The sequence below is a fragment of the Mesoplodon densirostris genome, chromosome 6, assembly GCF_025265405.1.
Source record: "Mesoplodon densirostris isolate mMesDen1 chromosome 6, mMesDen1 primary haplotype, whole genome shotgun sequence".
In the NCBI taxonomy this organism is placed as follows: Eukaryota; Metazoa; Chordata; class Mammalia; order Artiodactyla; family Ziphiidae; genus Mesoplodon; species Mesoplodon densirostris.
In genome coordinates this window covers 44,887,681-44,905,397 of record NC_082666.1, presented here as the reverse complement: position 1 = coordinate 44,905,397, position 17,717 = coordinate 44,887,681, and the positions used below count along the sequence as shown (strand labels likewise).

Sequence of the window (17,717 nt, the reverse complement as noted above, 5' to 3'; positions counted from 1 at the left end):
GACATAATATGCGCTAACCTGATCTCTGATGAGAAACTGATTTATTGCCTATATTTCAGAGCCCTGGGAACGTTGACATGAAGGGATAAATGGATTTCAGGGCAGGCAATGAATTTCTGAGATGCATTTCAGAAGCTCTCCTCTAAACCATAAATAAAAACAGGTTGACTACAGCCTGGCACGGGTGACTAGGACAAAACGTCATGCCACCCAGGACCATCAGTCAACGCCCTCCTCACAATGTCCCAGGTGCATGACCAGATATTCTATATTCCAGAGAGATGTTTTCCTAGCCGACTCTTCCAAGAGCTCATCAGGGGGAAAAAGAGGCAGTTCAAAACACCAGAGCTTGAAAACTATTACGCAGAAAAATATATTGGGGAGGTTGAGGGGTGGAAAAGAATACTACAATCTTCAGTAAAGTTAGCAGCAAGATCATAGTTTCAAAATACACCTGCCTCTCTCACTGGCCCCCCAAGACTGATCTCCCACCCTGAACCATTTACTAGCAACCCCAACAATCAAAGGGAACCAGGCACCAATACCCCTGTTCGAATATGAAATATGAGGGTAAGATGGTGGGGAGGGTGAGAGACACAGGCAGCTATAGGAATAGTGACTGCAGGGAGGACCGAGGCCAACAAATAAGAGAGAAGTTACACAGCTCTCCCTGGGCAGTAGAAGCCCCCAACCCCCAGATCTTCAACTCCATCCATTTCTTCCCTGGCAGGAGAAACTTCGTAAAGAAGTAGAGTCTATCTTTGGACATTTCATAGCAAAAGTGAAGGCACAGATTGACACTTACATTTCATTTGCTTGGAGATGGACTTGTTAGGTTCAAGCCAGTGCTGGGGAGAAAAAGAGAGATTGTGGGTCAAACGGTTGGACCATGTGATGCATACTTAAAAACTAAAACGAATTTAATAAAGATATTCTTTTTCCAAAGTACAGCCTCAGTTCCCCATAGATATTCCTCAGGGTTCCACCCTCTAAAGATCAACATGAACAATTGGCAATAATAATACCACAGGCAAGGGTATAAATTACAGAGAATTAATACTTTCTAAGTAGTATTTGAGTCATACAGTTGCTAGGAGAGAAGGACAAGGGAGAAAACATGCACTTAAATTGGATGTTCCAGTGGCTCTAGGTGGCTCCTAGGTGATTCTTTGAGCTCCACTGATCTGGGCAAACCACAGATGGCTAAAGACTTTGACATCCGTGACCTCTACGAGTCACAGTCCAGCAGCATCCTTTCAGGTTAACAGTGGGCCAAGCCAGCATTAGCTCTGTCACACACAGAGGCAATTCTTCCTTCACAGTAGGGAGGAACAAATTATTTTAAATATCTTATTTCAGAGGCCTGAGGTCATCAAGAAGCAAAATAAGCTCCAACACAAAACAAAGAAGCCCAAAGTCCTGAATAGCTCAGAATCGTGTTACTGACAGGTATCTGAAGCAGACACAATGCTGGCCCCAGCGCCTAGTTCTCTCCACACCATGAGTAAAGGTCACTTTGACATGCCGAGATCAGGGCAGCCTCTGATATCACTAATCATGATGCCCCTGAAGCTGCTTAAGGAACGTCAGGAAGCATCACTTTATACACCAGAAGTTTATAAAGATGATAAGAGGGGTGCCAATGGGTATCCATCCAGATGTCAGGGACCCCTCACTTATGGGGCACCCACTCCCTGCTTATTACTGGAGACAAAAGAAGAGGAGGAAACTTACCATCAGTTGAGCACTTACACCTCACTCTATCTCATTTGTGGCATCCAGTAAGCCTCAAGGTTCTGTATTATCCCTATTGTTTGATGTAAATGCACAGCCATAAAGTTTAATAGGAGCTAGCATTGTTGAGTGCTCACTAAGTGCCAGACTTTCCAAGAGTTTCCATGAGCTGTCACTACCACCCTATTTACAGATGAGAAATCTGGGGCTCAGGATGTTAAAGAACTTGCCAAGGAAATGGCAAAGGGAAGAAATGGTGAAGCTAGCACTCAGTGGGATTCCAGAGCACAGGCCCTTAACCTCAGGCACGTGGCCTCCCAACAGATCAGTTCACTCTAAAATGTATTATTCTCCTTGCTGGACACTCCCTACCTCCCCAGGAGCTGGAGAATTGAGTGTCCAATCAGTAGTTTCCAATCTTGGGGTTCAGATCTTTGCAGTCTTTAAACAAGAATGGGGGTCTTTTAGCTATTTAAAATAAATCTAACTCTTCTAAATGAAGAATCTGCCAGGAAACCATGCATTTACCCTTGACATGTTGCACAAGCAAACTAATATAGCAAATTTCTTTGCTTCTGGCCAAAATTATACCAACTCATGTTGGGAACCTTGATTATCTCCTTTTTCCCCTGATTTTTTTATTGTGGTAAAATATACATAACATAAAATTCACCATTCTAACCATTTTTAAGTGTATAGTTCAGTGATATTAAATACATTCATAACGGTGTGCTACCATCACCACCATCCATCTCCAGAACTCTTTTCATCTTGTAATATTTAAACTCTATACCTATTAAACAATAATTCCCATTCCCCGCATCCTCTTGGCCCTTGGTACCATTGTACTTTTGGTTATCTCCTTCTAATCAGAAATTATGCTTGGACTTTACACAGTTAAAATTGAACAGTGAGAAAGGCATACTGATTATACCACTTACTAGCTATATAACCTTGTGCAGAATGTTTAATTTCTGTCTCAATTTCACAACTATAAAGTGGGAATAGTAATAGTACCTACCTTGTAAGGTTGTTGTGACGATTTTAAAAGTTAATAAAAAGTTAATAAACGTAAGGTTGCTTAAACAGTGCCTGTTACGTGAAAAATACTCAACGAATGCTTGTTTGCTGATGCTGTTGTTGTTACTTAATAAGTACAGTTTAATTGGTAGACCACGTCTTTCAATATATGGGACACATGGAAGAGAATAATAAGAGGGGCCTCTAGTGATTAAATTACTTTTCTAGAAATAAATAAATAGGATAATTTAGAACTAAGGTATGAAAACAAATAACAGCAGCCTGAGATCAATAACTATTGCTACTGTTTCACAAAGGAGGATCACCAGTCATTTTGCTAATAAAGTCTGAAATATAAATAAGTTTTCCAAATTCTCCTTGTTTGGCATTCTTTAAGCTCCTTAGCCCTTCTCTGCCTAACTTCAACCTACTTCCCCACTTTCTCACTGCCTCCAGGAATGACAGGTAAGTTTCATTTTGTGTGCCCACACTAGTTAGTTGGTGGTAATCTCCCAGAGCTGTGAGGAAAACTCCAAGACTGTGTGAAGGCTTAGGGAGAATGAGTGCGGCGATGGATTGGTTACGTCTGCTGTGCCATGATGGATTGAGTATGTCTCCCACCGAGGGGGAGTAAACATTTAAGGCATGCCGCAAGGTATTTGCCATCTGTGCCCTACATAAATTATTTACTTTAAATGAACTGGCCTTCTCATTGTCCTACAAAATACGCCCTGCAGTTTCTGATCAGGCTCCAACCTTCCTCTTTCTCTCAGCCTATTCATATTCTGCCCTTGCCTCTCAATTACCTTTGTCTACAATATAATCACTCACTATATACATTTCCAAGACAGCTATTCTTCCCCAATGGCATAGTCATAGGGTATAGAGTCCTAAGAAAAATAAGCCAGCAGTAATCATGTTTCAAGGGATTACAGAAAATCATTTCTTCAAAGAGCTCAATTTATTAGTATGTACTAAAATTTAAAAACCTGACTGGGGCTTCCATGGTGGCGCAGTGGTTGAGAGTCCGCCTGCCGATGCAGGGGACACGGGTTCGTGCCCCGGTCCGGGAAGATCCCACATGCGGCGGAGCGGCTGGGCCTGTGAGCCATGGCCGCTGAGTCTGCGCGTCCGGAGCCTGTGCTCCACAATGGGAGAGGCCACAGCAGTGAGAGGCCCGCGTACGGCAAAAAACAAACAAACAAACAAAAAAGCCTGACTGGCCTATGGCCTAGCAATTCCTTTATTCTCTAATTTGGCCATGTGAACAAAGAGGAACAAACAAGAATTTTCACTGCAATATTAGATAAAATTACAAAATATTAGAAATAACATTAATGGCCATAATCAGGAAAATGGGTAAATAAAATGGGTAAATAAATTCTGGGTAATTCTGCGGCAGTGTTTTATAGGAGGTAGATCTTTATATGTAACATGGTTGAATCCCTAAGGCACAGTTTGGGATGAAAAAAGTGAACTGCAAAATTTATAACTGTGGCCAGAGTTAATTCCCAAATTGTGCACTGAAGCATCCCAGGGAAGTGCAGCCATACTAGACATCTGCTGGACACCGTGCAAACTATGAGCTCAAGGAGGTCCACAGTTCCAATATTAGAACATACTATAATTCTTTTGATGTCATTCGTTTTGCAAAGTTGGGTTTGCAGTGGTTGCTGTGATTAAAAACGAGTACCGTGCAAAAATAGGTGTGGAACAGGCAATGAGTGTGGTAGCATCTGATCTGACCCCAGGATTTGAGAGCCATGGAGTGTCCAATAAGCACATACTGCCTGTGAGTAGGTAATTATAGTTAAGAATAAACTGAAAATACTATTTTTATGTGTGTAATGTTTTAAATGGCTACTAAGGCCATAATGGGTATGTTAGGACATAAATATTTACTAAGTTGCTTGGATCTAACTCTTATTAGATGGAACTGTTAAATATCCTTTTGACCTAGGGCACCATGAAATAATTACTAAGATACTGAAAGAGCCATAAACCAAGAAAGTTTGAGAACCTCTGAACTATGGTATCATACAATTAATGTGTCTTCTTTTTTTTTTAATAGCATCTTATTGTTTTATTTTTTTAAATTTATTTATTTATTTATTTATTTATTTTGGCTGTGCCGGGTCTTAGTTGCGGCATGCGGGATCTTTATTTGCAGCATGCGGACTTCATAGTTGTGGCATGTGGGTTTCTTAGTTGCGGCATGCAGACTCTGAGTTGCAGCATGCATGCGGGATCTAGTTCCCTGACCAGGGATTGAACCTGGGCCCACTGCATTGGCAGCACAGTGACTTACCCACCGGACCACCAGGGAAGTCCCTTAATGTGTTTTCTTTTAAAAAGTAAAAAGTACAAAACACTACCATATATTTTCAAAGAATACATAACAAGCATCTAAATGTATTTTCAAACATCTAAAATGATACTAAATTGATCCAGTGAGGTGGGTAACAGGGAGAGAACAGGAATTTAGTGGTGTTGGTCAAAGAAAACCATGACTTCCATTTTATCTGTGATATTTTAACTTAAATTTTTACACGTATTCATGCATTACATAAATATTTAAAAATCAATTGAAAAGAAAAACCTAAGCTCTATCCAGAGAGTAAAAGTGGATTTCATGTAATTTAGACTCAAGAGGAAGAATTTCATATATAACAGGCAGATGCCAAAGCCAGTCAAGCACCCAGGGTTGACAGTGCCATCTGACTCAGGAGCCAGCCAGGCCTGGATTCAGATGCCAGCTCTGCCACTTACTAGTGAGTGGTGTGACCTCCATCAAGTTCCTCTGTTTCCTCACAGCATCATCCTGAGGTTTAAATGGGTTAATTCATTTAGAAACCCTTAGAACAGATCTTGGATCATAGTGAAGGCTCAATAAACACCAGCTGCTCCCATCTTCCTCCCGTTCACTGAGACTTCTAAGTTGGTGCCATGGTGGTGAGCCCACATTTGTCATTCTCTTCCTCTCTCCCTCCCCACCCCACCTGCCTTCTGCTCTACATGAACATATAATTCTCCTTCCTTCTTTCATTCTTTCTTTTAGAGTTAAGAGTTGGGCAATGAAGTTGAGTCTGAACTACACCAACAACTCCTGCTGAAACTGTCTGTACAGATGGATTACACGCTCATGAGAAAATAACAACCATGATGTGGTGTGCTTGGTAATTAGATATAAGGCTTAGAACATCTATCACATTGCTATTTTCCCCTTCAATTGCTACTTGGAATATATGATATCTTTTTAAGTCCGTTTCCTTGCTGAAAACTGATATTCCCAGAGAGAGGAAGAAAGGAAAACCTGCCAACCAAATATCTGAATTTGTGGCTGAAACTTTCATTTCCTCAACTCTTATTTAGCATAAAAATTGCAAAGACTAAGGAAGCTAATACCCAATCATTGATTCTACTTACTGAGCTTCGGGAGAAAGATGAACTAGAGGATGCATCCTTAGCATGATTTGAAAGTATCAGGAAGGTGTCTGCAGGAGGGTGTGTGAAGGCTCAGCCCAGATCCCCTTTCCCTTTTGTCTGACTTTTTTTTTAGAAGGCTGCTCTCAGGTTACTGGAATCCATTTTGAGGTAGAGAATGAATCTTGCCACCTACCCCCACCCCAATCCCACAGGAAGTCAGCTCTTAACTAATAACTGACAGATGTGGAAGGATAAATACCTCTGCTCCCTTAGCTGGGACATCTCTAAGGCATGACCTACACTCTTCCTGAGCTCCTCTGTGGGACCGAGCCTAAGTTACTTTCTACTTGACTCTGCCCAACATCGCACACTTGCACACCCTCCTTCTCTTCCATGTCCAATCCCCCACTCTCCTAAAATCTTCTCTTGGGAGCATTTCCTAATAAAACTGGAATTTTTATCTCAGGTTCTGCTTTCTAGGAACTGAACCTAAGACAGCTTCCCTATCTCTCCACCAAAAACTGCCCTCCATGGTATTTAAAATTCTTCTGTTCAACGTTTATTCCTTTCACCTTAGGCTTGAGCCCTGGTAACTTGCACATTCCCTGTAAGGGGTCCCACTTTAGTACTGTTTTCAGTATTGACGACCTAGCCTGACTACAATTCAAGCCATTTCTTAGAACAAATATATTTTGATTGACAGTAGCTTGAAGAAAAAGAGGAAGAGTAGAAGATAGCTACACAAAAGAGGTGAAAAGTAGACAGATGCCTAAACCCTCTAGGCCCTGATTTCCTTCTCTGTGATTTTGTGGGTTGGGGGTAGCAGATTCCAAAGCCCCTAAGATTCCTTTAGCTCTCACATTCCACATACTAGGAAGTGAAGGATGAGAACATTGCCAACAAATGTTTCTTTCTTTATAATTTTGCTGCTGCATTTAGCCCTAAGAGATCATTTTTCTCTACCCCATCACAGAAATGATGCACTTCTTTCATACTTTCTAATTTTGGTTTGTTTGGGGAAAAAGAGGGTGGGTGTGAGTTAGTGATTTATGACTAAGTAGATTGATTTTCAATTTGGTAGCTGCTGAGATTAAAAAAAAAAAAAAAAAAAAAAAAAAAAAAAAAAGCTCCCCAAAGTAAACAATATAACACTTAGTTATCCTCAATGCTGGGCTTCTGTTGAAATTGATCCAGCCTATGATTACAGAATAAATTACACACCCCTCTGTTATCTTTCTCAAAACCCTTGGTTCCCTACACCAAAGTAATCTGTAGACTAAAGAAATGTGTTAAATAACCAATGGGGCTTTAAACAAGAATGAATGTACCTTCCCAAACAGGAGACTGTTTTTCTCCTCAATAGTAACCAGATCCAAAATCTCACCAATTCCCATCATAGCCCTGAAAAGATGGCCTGATTCTCACATCTCACCTGGACAAAGCCCCAGAGTAACTCAGTCCCCGCATTAGCTAGCCAATTTATGCCATTTCTAGACCCATCAGCCTTTGCTGGGGAAAAAAAGAACGCCATCAAAATGAATGCAGCCTTAACAGTGTTCTGGATAATAAAGTTAGCCTAGGCCCTAGTTATTTCACTCCCAGGAACAATGGTTTCCACTCCAGTTTCAATAAAATCTACAGCAACAAAAATATCTGTAGATCAGGTATACTCAAAGTTATTGTCTATTCGTAAGTCAATCTACGTAAGAAAACCTCCATGGCTTTGTTACGGTGTTTTTTACTCCTTCAGCCATAACTGCTTTTGCTTTCTAGGTTCTTAAGGAAGAGCAAAATAGAAGTAACTGCGAGGAGAAGAAACACTGCAGGGAACAGGAAAGCATAAGCACCTTTTTTTCATAAGGGACCAGATTGTAATTATTTTAAGCTTTGTGATCCATATGGTCTCTGTCAGGACTACTCAGCTCTGCCATTGGAACACAAAAGCAGCCACAGACAACACAGAAATGAATAGAAGTAGCTGTGTTCCAAAAAAACGTTATTTACAAAACCAGATGAGGGCCATCCTGACCCTTGGGTGCCAACCTCTGCTCTACATCCAAGAAATCCATAATGCACACTTAAAGAAAAAGCTAGTAGTGGCCTGAAAATACAATCGAGTTTGTAAAAAGTATTTATTGCTGTGCATCTTAAAGTACAGTAAAATACCAAAATGCAATCATAAGGGAAATTATGGGATTCCTTCATGCTTGTTACAATGGAATTTACCACTGTGTAACATTTGCTGTCATGTCATATAAATTTAACAACACTATCAGCCAAATTTTTCTAAAGTCAAAGTTTTCCTAGTCGCCAGACCCATGGATCTTTTCAAACTGTTTAAAGCATGGAATAGTAAAAAGATAAGTTATAGATGTTGATAATATGGAGTAATGCATTTAAACAACTACCTATGGCGTAGATACTTTTAGTATCCCCATTTTACAGATAAAGAAATTGAGGCACAGGTTAAGGTCAAAGTCATACAAACAGCAAATGGCAGGGACAGGATTTGACCCCATCTTCCTGGTGTCAGTGCTCTTAGCACTTGAGCAGTAATGTCCTCTGATCTTCCCTCTTCTTTTTTTTTTTTTTTTTTTTTTTGTGGTACGCGGGCCTCTCACTGTTGTGGCCTCTCCCGTTGCGGAGCACAGTCTCCGGACGCGTAGGCTCAGCGGCCATGGCTCACGGGCCTAGCCACTCTGCGGCATGTGGGATCTTCCTGGACCGGGGCACAAACCCGTGTCCCCTGCATCGGCAGGCGGACTCTCAACCACTGAGCCACCAGGGAAGCCCCCCTCTTCTTGATATTTGAAACTGCAGCTCATTCCTTTTCATTAATTCTGTAACTACCCATGCTTCCAGAATGTCTCTCTCTCCTCATTCTGTTCTTTCTGCTCTGTATGTTCCTGGTCAGTCTCCACTGCAGGTTTCTCCTTCTGGACCACCCTTTAAAATATAGATGTTCTTCAGCTTTCAGATTCTCCTCTCAGTTTATACTCTCTCCCTCAGCACTGCAATCTATTTCTCAGGGCTTTAAAGTAGTGAGGACCCCATGGCTCCAAAAATCTCCATCCGTGACCTAAAACTTTTTCAGTAAGCTTCAGATCAATACTTTCAACTATACCTTAAACCTCTCTACCTCAACATCTCACAGTCATCCCAACTCAACATGTCCAAAACTTATCAACCCACTCTTTTTGTAGTTTATCTGGTAAATGGTTCTACTTGTGCTTGGAACCCATGTAAGAAGTCCAAACACTCTGCTGAAAAGGCCATGTGGAGAGGCCCCAAAAACACATGCAGAGGGAAGGGGCCCCCAAGCCCCACCTTCCAGTCATCCCCATCGAGGTACCAGGCATATGAATAAAGATGTCTTGGACACCCTCAGACCAGACCAGCCACCAGCTGAGTGAGCCCAGTCAACCCCATGCAGAGCTGAAGAATCACGCAGCTGAGCCCTGCTCAAATTCCTGACCCACAAAATCCTGAAATATAATAAAATTGTGTTGTTTGAAGCCACTAAGTTTTGGGGAGACTTGTTACACAGCAATAGATAACTAGAACTCTTCCTCCTTGTTACAGACTGAATGTGCCCCTGTACCACAAATTCACATGTTGAAGCCTAACCCCAATGTGATAGTCCTGAAGGTAAAGCCTTTGGGAAGTAATAAGGTTTAAAAAGAAGTCACGAGAGTATGACACACACGATGGGATTAGTGTCCTTGTAAGATGACAAAGAAAGACCAGAACTCTCTCTTGAGCTCCTCCCACCCACCACCCCGCCATGTGAGGACACAGGGAAAAGGCAGCCATCTGCAAGCCTAAAAGACAATTTTTGCCAGGAACCAAATCCATCAGCACCTTGCTCTTGGACTATCCAGCCTCTAGAACTGTGAGAAATAAATGTCCTGTTTAAGCACCTAGTCTACGGTGTTTTCTTGTAGCAGCCCAAGCTGACTAAGACACTTGTCATCATTACCTCCATAACACACAATTACAAGCGAACTCTGAAAGATATCTGCTGGAGCATGAATGAAAAAGAAATAGGTCTGCTTCATACTGTCATTTCCTAATCTCTACTGTTTTTGTTTCTCCAAGTGATACACTATACTCATACTTATATTCCAATCTCTTCCCAGCTGGACTTAAAAACTGTCTTTAAAGTTATATTGAAACTTCCAAACCTGCTCAGTCTCCATTCAGCTCTGATGTTCTTCCCTGCTGGAAGCCTCCAGTGAGTGCTTCTCTTTATAATGATGGCACTTAAACCTTACCTCTCTAATTAATTTCTACCTTCATCTGAACCAAACCCAGGAGGTTCCCACCACAAAGCAGAAAGATTGTCCTACATTGGATATCTTCCCATTTATTCTAACTCAAACAGAGATAAAATGGCATTTCCCAGCCTTACTTATTCTTTTGTCTGCCTTTTAAAAAAAGTTTCGGGACTTCCCCAGAGGTCCAGTGGTTAAGACTCCGCCTTCCAATGCAGGGGGTGTGGGTTCGATCCCTGGTCAGGGAACTAAGGTCCCACATGTCACAGGGTGTGGCCAAAAATTAAAAAAAAAAAATTTCAAGTGTACAACATAGTGGTTCAATAATTTTATACATTAAAATAATATCACCATGATAAGTCTGGTTACCGTCTGTCACCATACAAACTTATGACAACATTATTGACTATATTCCCCATGATATACATTATATTCCCATAATTTATTTATTTTATAATTAGAAGTTTGTACTTCTTAATCTCCCTCACTTCTTTCACTCATTCTCCCACCCTTCTCCCCTCTGGTGACCACTAGTTTATTCTCTGTATCTGTGAGTCTGTTTTTGTTTTGTTTTGCTTTTTAGACGCTACAAATAAGTGAGATCAAGTACTATTTGTCTTCCCCTGACTAATTTCACTTAGCATAATACCTTCTAGACCCATCCATACTGTTGCAAATGGCAAGATTTCATTTTTAAATTTTTTTTATATTTATACATATAATCACATCTTCTTTATCCATTCATCTATCGATGGACACTTAGGTTGCTTTCATATCTTGGCTATTGTAAATAGTGATGAAATGAACACTGGAGTGTATATATCTTTTCAAATTAGTGTTTTGGTTTTCTCTGGGTAAATACCCACAAGTGAAATTGCTGAATCATATGGCAGTCTCACTTTTAACTTTTTGAGGAACCTCTATAGGGTTTTCCATAGTGGCTGCACCAATATACATTCCCACAACAGTGCACAAGGGTTCCTTTTTCTCCATTTTCTCACCGACACTTCGTATTTGTTGTCTTTTTGGTTACTGTCATTTTGACAGATGTGAGGTGATGCTTCATTCTGGTTTCAATTTGCATTTCCCTGATGATTAATGATGTTGAGCAGCTTTTCATGTGTCTGTTGGCCATCTGTATGTCTCCCTTGGAAAAATGTCTATTCAGGTTCTCTGCCCATGTTTTAATCTGGTTGTTTGTTTTTCTGATGTTGAGTTGTATGAGTTCTTTGTATATCTTGGATATTATTCCCTTATCTGATATATCTTTGCAAACTTCTTCTCCAATTCAGTAGGCTGCCTTTTCATTTTGTTGAGAGTATACTTCACTGTGCAAAAGTTTTTTAGTTTAATACAATGCCATTTGTTTACTTTTGTTTTTGTTTCCCTTGCCTGAGGAGACTTATCCAAAAGATATTACTAAGATTGATGCCAAAGTGCATACTGCTTGTTTTTTCTTCTAGGAGTTTTATGGTTTCAGGTCTTACATTTAAGTCTTTAATCCATTTTGAGTTTATTTTTGTGTATGGTGTGAGAAAGTAGGACAGTTTGATTCTTTTGTGTAGCTGTCCAATTTTCTCATCACCATTTGTTGAAGAGGCTGTCTTTTCCCCATTGTGTATCCTTGCCTCCTTTGTTATAGATTAACTGACCATCTAAGTGTGGGTTTATTTCTGGGATCTCTACTCTGTTCCATTGATCTTCATGTCTGTTTGCATGCCAGTACCATACTGCTTTGATTATTATAGGTTTATAATATAGTTTGAAATCAGGGAGCATGATACCTCCAGCTTTGTTCTTTCTCAAGATTGTTTTGGCTATTCAGGGTCTTTTGATTCCATACAAATTTTAGAATTATTTGTTCTAGTTCTGTGTAAAATGTAACTGGTATTTTGATAGGGATTGCATTGAATCTGTAGATTGCCTTGGGCAGAATGATCATTTTAACAATGTTAATTCTTCCAATCCATGAGAACAGTATAACTTTCCATTTGTTTGTGCTGTCTTCAATTTCTTTTATCAATGTCTTATAGTTTTCTGAGTACAGGTCTTTTACCTCCTTACTTAGATTTATTCCTGGGTATTTTATTCTTTTTGATGCAATTTTAAATGGGGTTGTTTTCTTAATTTCTCTTTCTGATAGTTTGTTGTTAGTATATAGTAACACAACAGATTTCTGTATGCTAATTTTGTATCCTCCAACTTTATGGAATTCATTTATTAGTTCTAATAGTTTTTTGGTGGTGAATTTGGGATTTTCTATGTACAGTAAGTCCCCTACATACAAACGAGTTCCATTCCAAGCATGTTCATAAGTCCAATTTGTTCATAAGTCCAACAAAGTTAGCCTAGGTTCCCAACCAGCACAATCAGCTATATAGTACTGTACTGCAATAGGTTTATAATACTTTTCACACAAATAACACACAAAAAACAAACACAAAAAATTAAGAAAATGTTTTGTTTTGTTTTGTTTTTTGCAGTATGCGGGCCTCTCACTGTTGTGGCCTCTCCTGTTGCAGAGCACAGGCTCTGGATGCACAGGCTCAGTGGCCATGGCTCATGGGCCCAGCAGCTCTGTGGCATGTGGGGTCTTCCCAGACCGGGGCACTAACCCACGTCCCCTGCATCGGCAGGCGGACTCTCAACCACTGCACCACCAGGGAAGCCCAAGAAAATGTTTTTAATATTACAGTACAGTACCTTGAAAAGTACAGTAGTACAGTACAACAGCTGGCATACAGGAGCTGGCACTGAATGAACAGGCAAGAAGAGTTGCTGACTGGAGGAGGGAGAGGAAGTGGGAGATGGTCGAGCTGAAGGATTGTCAGCAATAGGAGATGGAGGGCAAGCTGCAATTTCACTCACGCCTGACGATGATGTCACAGGTTCTGGTTCCTTGCTGGATTCAATTCTATCTACCCTCTTGAAAAAACAATCCAGTGTTGTCTCGGTAGTAGCTTTTTTTTCTCATCATAGACGACACAGTAGCACTGGATTGCATTCTGAACGGCTGCTGCGACCTTCATGTACAGTTCAGGTCCTGTGCCTCAAAAACTAACAGTGCCTCCTCAAATAAAGAAAATCCTCTTGCTATTTCCTGTGTCATGAATCTCTTTGGTTCTTCAGTTACTTCTTCTTCCTCTTGTCTCTCTTCATCCTTCCTCTGGGCCGCCAATTCCATTAGGTCTTCATTAATAAGCTCCTCGTGCTGTACAGCAAGGAGTTCAATGAAGTTGTCCTCTTGCGGATCTAGCTTGAAATAAAGATACTGTTCTACTGTACTCTATACAGTACTGTACAGTAAAGTACACAAAAGCACAACCACTTGTAGAGGATGCATGCACGTGACAGTGTATGCCAGACATGTGAAGTAACTTATGTACTGGACATGCAAACGCACATTTGCATCTTTGAAAGTTCACAACTTGAAGGTTCATATGTAGGGGACTTACTGTATAGTATAATGCCATCTGCAGTGACAGATTTACTTCTTCCTTATCAGTTTGATTTCCTTTTTTTTCTTTTTCTTGTCTGATTGCTGTGTTTAGGACTTGAATAAAAGTGGCAAGAGTGAGTACCCCTGTGTTGTTCCTAATCTTAAAGGAAAAGCATTCAGGTTTTTACTGTTGAGTACAATGTTAGCTGTGGGCTTGTCATACATGGCCTTTACTATGTTGAGATATGTTCCCTCTATACCCACTTTGTTAAGAGTTTTTATCATAAATAGATGTTGAATTTTATCAAAAGCTTTTTATGCATTTATTAAGATGATAATATAATTTTTATTCTTCAATTTATTAATGTGATGTATCACATTTATTGATTTACAGATATTGAAACATCCTTGCAACCCTGGCATAAATCCCACTTGATTGTGGTACATGATCCTTTTAATGTATTGTTAAATTTGGTTTGTTCACACTTCGTTGAAGATTTTTTTTAAACATCTTTATTGGAGAATAATTGCTTTACAATATTGTGTTAGTTTCTGCTGTATAACAAAATCAATCAGCTATACGTATACGTATATCCCCATATCCCCTCCCTCTTGCGTCTCCCTCCCACCCTCCCTATCCCATCCCTCTAGATGGTCACAAAGCACTGAGATGATCTCCCTGTGCTATGCGGCTGCTACCCACTAGCTATCTATTTTACATTTGGTAGTGTATATATGTCAAGGCAACTCTCTCACTTTGTCCCATCTTACACTTCCCCCTCCCCGTGTCCTCAAGTCCATTCTCTATGTCTGCAGCTTTATTCCTGTCTGGCTCCTAGGTTCATCAGAACCATTATTTTTTTTTAGACTCCATATACATGTGTTAGCATACGATATTTATTTTTCTCTTTCTGACTTAATTTCACTCTGTATGACAGTCTCTAGGTCCATCCACCTCATTAAAAATAACTCAATTTCGTTTCTTTTTATGGCTGAGTAATATTCCATTCTATATATGTAACACATATTGTATATCCATTCATCTGTTGATGGACACTTAGGTTGCTTCCATGTCCTGGCTATTGTAAATAGAGCTGCAATGAACATTGTGGTACATGACTCCTTTTGAATTATGGTTTTCTCAGGGTATATGCCCAGTAGTGGGATTGCTGGGTCCTATGGTAGTTCTATTTTTAGTTTTTAAGGAACCTCCATACTGTTCTCCATAGTGGCTGTATCAATTTACATTCCCACCAACAGTGCAAGAAGGTTCCCTTTTCCCCACACCCTCTCCAGCATTTATTGTTTGTAGATTTTTTGATGATGGCCTTCCTGACCACTGTGAGGTGATACCTCATTGTAGTTTTGATTTACATTTCTCTGATGATTAGTGATGTTGAGCATCCTCTCATGTGTTTGTTGGCAATCTGCATATCTTCTTTGGAGAAATGTCTATTTAGGTCTTCTGCCCATTTTTGGATTGGGTTGTTTGTGTTTTTGATATTGAGGTACATGAGCTGCTTGCATATTTTGGAGATTAATCCTTTGTCAGTTGCTTCATTTGAAAATATTTTCTCCCATTCTGAGGGTTGTCTTTTTGTCTTGTTTATGGTTTCCTTTGCTGTGCAAAAGCTCTTAAGTTTCATTAGCTCCCATTTGTTTATTTTTGTTTTTATTTTCATTTCTCTAGGAGGTGGGTCAAAAAGGATCTTGCTGTGATTTATGTCAAAGAGTCTTCTGCCTATGTTTTCCTCTGAGAGTTTTATAGTGTCTGGCCTTACATTTAGGTCTTTAATCCATTTTGAGCTTATTTTTGTGTATGGTGTTAGGAAGTGTTCTAATTTCATTCCTTTACATGTAGCTGTCCAGTTTTCCCAGAACCACTTATTGAAGAGGCTGTCCTTTCTCCATTGTATAATCTTGTCTCCTTTATCAAAGATAAGGAGACAATATGTGCGTGGGTTTATCTCTGGGCTTTCTATCCTGTTCCATTGATTTATATTTCTGTTTTTGTGCCAGTACCATACTGTCTCGATTACTGCAGCTTTGTAGTATAGCCTGAAGTCAGGGAGTCTGATTCCTCCAGCTCCATTTTTTCCCCTCAAGATTGCTTTGGCTATTCATGGTCTTTTGTGTTTCCATACAAATTGTGAAAAAAATTTTTCTAGTTCTGTGAAAAATGCCATTGGTAGTTTGATAGGGATTGCACTGAATCTGCAGATTGCTTTGGGGAGTATAGTCATTTACACAATGTTGATTCTTCCAATCCAAGAACATGGTCTATCTCTCCATCTGTTTGTATCATCTTTAATTTATTTCATCAGTGTCTTATAGTTTTCTGCGTACAGCTCTTTTGTCTCCTTAGGTAGGTTTATTCCTAGGTATTTTATTCTTTTTGTTGCAGTGGTAAATGGGAGTGTTTCCTTAATTTCTCTTTCAGATTTTTCATCATTAATGTATAGGAATGCAAGAGATTTCTGTGCATTAATTTTGTATCCTGCCACTTTACCAAATTCATTGATTAGCTCTATTAGTTTTCTGGTAGCATCTTTAGGTTTCTCTATATATAGTATCATGTCATCTGAACAGTATCATGTCATCTGTAAACAGTGACAGTTTTACTTCTTCTTTTCCAATTTGGGTTCCTTTTATTTCTTTTTCTTCTCTGATTGCTGTGGCTAAAACTTCCAAAACTATGTTGAATAACAGTGGTGAGAGTGGGCAACCTTGTCTTGTTCCTGATCTTTGAGAAAATGGTTTCAGTTTTTCACCATTGAGAATGATGTTTCCTCTGGATATGTCACATATGGCCTTTATTATGTGAGGTAGGTTCCCTCTATGCCTATTTTCTGGAGAGGTTTTTATCATAAATGGGTGTTGAATTTTGTCAAAAGCTTTTTCCGCATCTATTGAGATTATCACATGGTTTTTCTCCTTCAATTTGTTAATATGGTGTATCACATTGATTGATTTGCATATATTGAAGAATCCTTGCATTCCTGGGGTAACCCCACTTGATCATGGTGTATGATCCTTTTAATGTGTTGTTGGATTCTGTTTGCTAGTATTTTGTTGAGGATTTTTGCATCTATGTTCATCAGTGATACTGGCCTGTAATTTTCTTGTTTTGTGGTGTCTTTTGTCTGGTTTTGGTATCAGGGTGATTCTGGCCTCATAGAATAAGTTCAGAAGCATTCATTCCTCCTCAATTTCTTGGAATAGTTTGAGACGGATAAATGTTAAATGTTTGGTAGGATTCACCTGTGAAGCCATCTGGTCCTGGCCTTCTATTTGTTGGGAGGTTTTTTTTAAATTACTGATTCTATTTCATTACTGGTAATTGGTCTGTTCATATTTTCTATTTCTTCCTGATTCAGTCTTGGAAAATTGTACATTTCTAGGAATTTTTCCATTTCTTGTAGTTTATCCATTTTGTTGGCATATAATTTTTCTTAGAAATCTCTTATGATCCTTTGTATTTCTGTGATGTCAGTTGTAACTTTTCTTCCTTTGTTTCTGATTTTATTTATTTAGGCCCTTTCTCTTTTTTTCTTGATGAGCCTGGCTAAAGGTTTATCAATTATGGGCATCTTTTCAAAGAACCAGCTCTTAGTATCATTGATCTTTTTCATTGTCTTTCTAGTCTCTATTTCATTTACCTTTGCTCTGAGCTTTATTATTTCTTTCCTTCTCCTAACTTTGGGTTTTGTTTGTTTTTCTTTTTCTAGTTCCTTTAGATGTAAGTTTAGATTGTTTGAGATTTTTCCTGTTCCCTGAGGCAGGTTAATATTGCTATAAAGTTCCCTCTTAGAACTGCTTTTCCT

At 39.5% G+C, this 17,717-nt stretch overlaps 1 protein-coding gene across 1 annotated transcript in view; it reads right to left on the bottom strand.

The window, feature by feature from the left end:
• FRMD3 (FERM domain containing 3) overlaps nt 1-17,717 on the bottom strand; it is a 309,241-nt gene that overhangs the window by 122,828 nt on the left and 168,696 nt on the right. Inside the window, exon 3 of the mRNA XM_060100743.1 lies at nt 806-848. Coding sequence (XP_059956726.1) covers nt 806-848 — 43 coding nt within the window. The remainder of the gene's footprint in view (nt 1-805; nt 849-17,717) is intronic.